We start from the raw sequence: 3,123 nt of genomic DNA, 5'->3' as shown, positions 1-3,123 counted from the left end.
CACACTTTCGCTTCTGTTCTTGGCTCATGCTTCAAGTCCGACCGACCGTAAGGGGCTCCCGTCAGCTGCCATGGGCCGGGCAGGGCAGGGATGTGTGCAGCGGGTGAGCAGGAGGCTGGCTCATTGCTGGTCAGGGCCCTGAGAATCAGCAGGAGGGTGAAGAGGTGGCTCTCCCTGCTGCTGAGACTGGCTTGCTCTAGAGATGCCAGGAGGGAGGTAGGAGAATGAGAGACAGGAGGAGGAGAGCAGAGAGGAACAGAAGTCCTGGGGGAGGTGCTCTCCTCTACCCACCACCCGCCGTGATCCCAGGCTCATCTTTCACGAAGTCCCAGGTGCCAACAACTCTGGCGGCAACATGGAAACCTCTGGGCCTTCACAGGGCAGTCAGGGTCTCTGTGTGAAACATACTCCCGAACATCTCCTGTCGGGGAAAGAAAGGGACGTGGAAGGAGCAGCGTTAGACCTGTTGGATTCAGTGGCTGTGACCAAGAGCTGACCTTACAGACGCTGGCTAGAAGGAGGCATTGTGAGTGAGTGTGTGTGTGAGCATGTGTGAGTGTGTGAGGGCAAGAGAGAGGCAGGGTCAGCCTATGAGGCGACAGAGGTGACTGGTCCAGAGGTGACAGAAGAACATGCTTGGAGACTAATTTGGAGTCTCCTCTGGTATGCTGTGATTCCCACATGTCCCTCCCCCTTTGTAGCTTCACTTTCTTTGTTGGATGAAATTAGATCAGACAAGCTCTAAAGTCCTTTCTGGGTCTGATAAACTATTTTGGTCCTGCTCAGGATTTTGGAACATGCTGGAGATTCCATGGGAGCCCAGGAATTAGTCTGCCAAATCTTTGCGGCTCTAGCTGTATTTCCTAATGTCTCCTGTATGTCATTAACACTTCCAGAGGTGTGCTCGGAGGACATGGAACTCAAGCCCACAAAGAATGGGAAGAGACACAAAGTGAGATGTTGTTTCTCTCTGGGTTCTTTTAATTCAGGGCCTTGGGGTAGTGCTACTTTTCAAGCTGAAACAACAGGGTCCTGTGGGGATACTAACCCCTCCCATCTGCATAGCTTCTAAGGCCTGTCACATGCATTAATATTTGTCTCGCTAGAATTTGCACCCCTAGAATTCATCTGACCCTACAAGAATATGTTTTATAAGGGCAGGGGTTTTTATTTTGTTCATGGCTGTATGCCCACCCTGGAACTGTGGAGGCAGGAAGTAAGCACTCCATAAATACCTGTTGAATTAATGAATGAACAAATGAATCCCTTGCTAGTCTTGTGAGGTAGATGGGACAGGTATTACCCATATTTCCCTTATTTTGCAATGATAAAAACTGGGGCCAGATGGTGTTATGTGGCTTGCTCAGGGTCACGGGGTTGATGTGTTGGAGAGTTAAGAATAGATATTCATTCTGCAGGACTTGGTCCAGTGTCTCTCCCTTCCCGTGAGGTGCCTTTCAGGGAGTGAAGAGAATTAAGATATGCTATTAAAAGAAAGGTGAGAAAGACACGTTATTGCCTTCAAGGTGACTGTTCTGGCCTGAGGCGAGAGAGCAGGGTGAGCATCTTGGATTTGAGAGGGTCTCCTTTCTTCCTCTTTTACAGCCCCCGACCCCTCAACTTACCTGCTCTAAGTCCCAGTAGCTGGGGCTCTCCTCCTCCGAATCATACGAGGAGAGCTCAGGGTCCACTGGAGCCTAGAGGGGGGACACCAGTGCAGAATGAGCTCCATGATCTAATGACAGTCTGGTGCAAACGGCAGGCTCCGGCTGGTTACCATGTTTTCGGACACATAACTACCCTCTTGACTCTTCCCTCCCCTCCCTCACCTGCTTCACAAACTCTAGCACCGCTGTGATCTTCCTCCCGACACCAGACAGGTGTGCGTCAGGTCTGTCTTCTGCCGGCATTTTAGAGGCAGGGAAGGTTTACCTAGCTTAAAAGGACAAGTGGCTAGCTGCCTGACCTCGGGGAATCCATTTCCCTGTTTCCTCAATCGAACTCGCTTTGCTGGCTTTCTACCTCACCGTGTTGTTGAAAAAAGGTGTATGTGTGTAATCTATATATGTGAATATATTCTATAATTTATAAATATATTATATATGATATAAATTATTATATATATATAAACGATCATAACTGGACATTATTTGTGCAATAATAAATGAGAAGGATTCTTCCTTCTTTTTGCCGTGTGGACAACGTTCACAAGCCAGAAACCTATCTCTCCCCCAGTTAGTTTCCCTCCACGTGTTGAGAGTGGGAGTCAAAGTCCTGTGTGTTTCTGGGCACGCTTTCATTCTGGGCACTCTTTCATTCCTGGGCACGCTTTCAGCACTTAAAACAGATGGCTTCACCTTCATCGGCCTCTTAAAGCAAAGAGCGAATGGTTGCTCTAGGGCCAGGAGCCTTTCTTATGACCCACAGAGAGCAGTGCAGGGTTTAGAGAGGGCTGGGGCATAGAGTCTTGGGAGGCCAAGGGCTGGGATGAGCTTGGAGGGGACCCTGGCAATGGTTGGGAGCCCTGGGCAGGCACCTCAGTAGGGTGGGCTTTCTGGAGTCCTAGACGGTGTTATCGGTAGCTCATTTGCATCCCACTTATGAGCTAGTAAATAAAATGTCAAGAAACTGAGACAAAACTCAGATCCAGCCTCTTCATTCATCGCCAGCCTGAAATCTCTAAGCTCTGCTAAATTAAAACGGGCAGGCTTACTGCCTTCCCTCCGCCAAAGCCTCTTCTAGAAAGAATGAAGGAGGAGGAGGGATGAGCAATGACAGAATACTGGGCATAACCCAATGCACTTTGGGTGTTTGCGAGACTTGGACATTAATATAAGAAGGGATTTTATAATATACGGAATATACTTTCATGTGAAACAAAAGCTGTACCTGTTAATTATTCCTAAAGTAAAGACAAAAGAAAACACCGTGAGGTAGGTAATGTTAGTTTAAGGTTCCCATTCTATAGGTAAGGAAACTGAGATTCAGAATTAGAGTTGGAACCCAAAACGTCTCCTGTGTCCTTTCTAAGGCCCCTGGTCCTGCCGTTTCAGTGCCCTGGGTTCTAGGATTCCCCGAGTGCCTGGACCTTACCCCTTGGAAGTCACACCCTGGGGCCACTTC

The 3,123-nt window shown here is 48.7% G+C and overlaps 1 protein-coding gene across 1 annotated transcript in view; it reads right to left on the bottom strand.

Moving 5' to 3' along the window:
- Nucleotides 1-373: 373 nt before the first annotated feature.
- Nucleotides 374-3,123, bottom strand: part of SLC26A9 (solute carrier family 26 member 9) — an 18,263-nt gene continuing 15,513 nt past the window's right edge. Inside the window, 3 exon segments of the mRNA XM_006922841.1 lie at nt 374-421; nt 1,626-1,697; nt 3,094-3,123. The exon segment at nt 3,094-3,123 is cut by the window's right edge and continues 22 nt beyond it. Of these exon segments, the coding sequence (XP_006922903.1) occupies nt 374-421; nt 1,626-1,697; nt 3,094-3,123 (150 nt within the window).

This window comes from Pteropus alecto, unplaced genomic scaffold (genome assembly GCF_000325575.1).
Source record: "Pteropus alecto unplaced genomic scaffold, ASM32557v1 scaffold359, whole genome shotgun sequence".
Taxonomy (NCBI): Eukaryota; Metazoa; Chordata; class Mammalia; order Chiroptera; family Pteropodidae; genus Pteropus; species Pteropus alecto.
The sequence above is the reverse complement of the archived record's forward strand: the minus strand, read 5'-3'. Positions and strand labels throughout refer to the sequence as shown.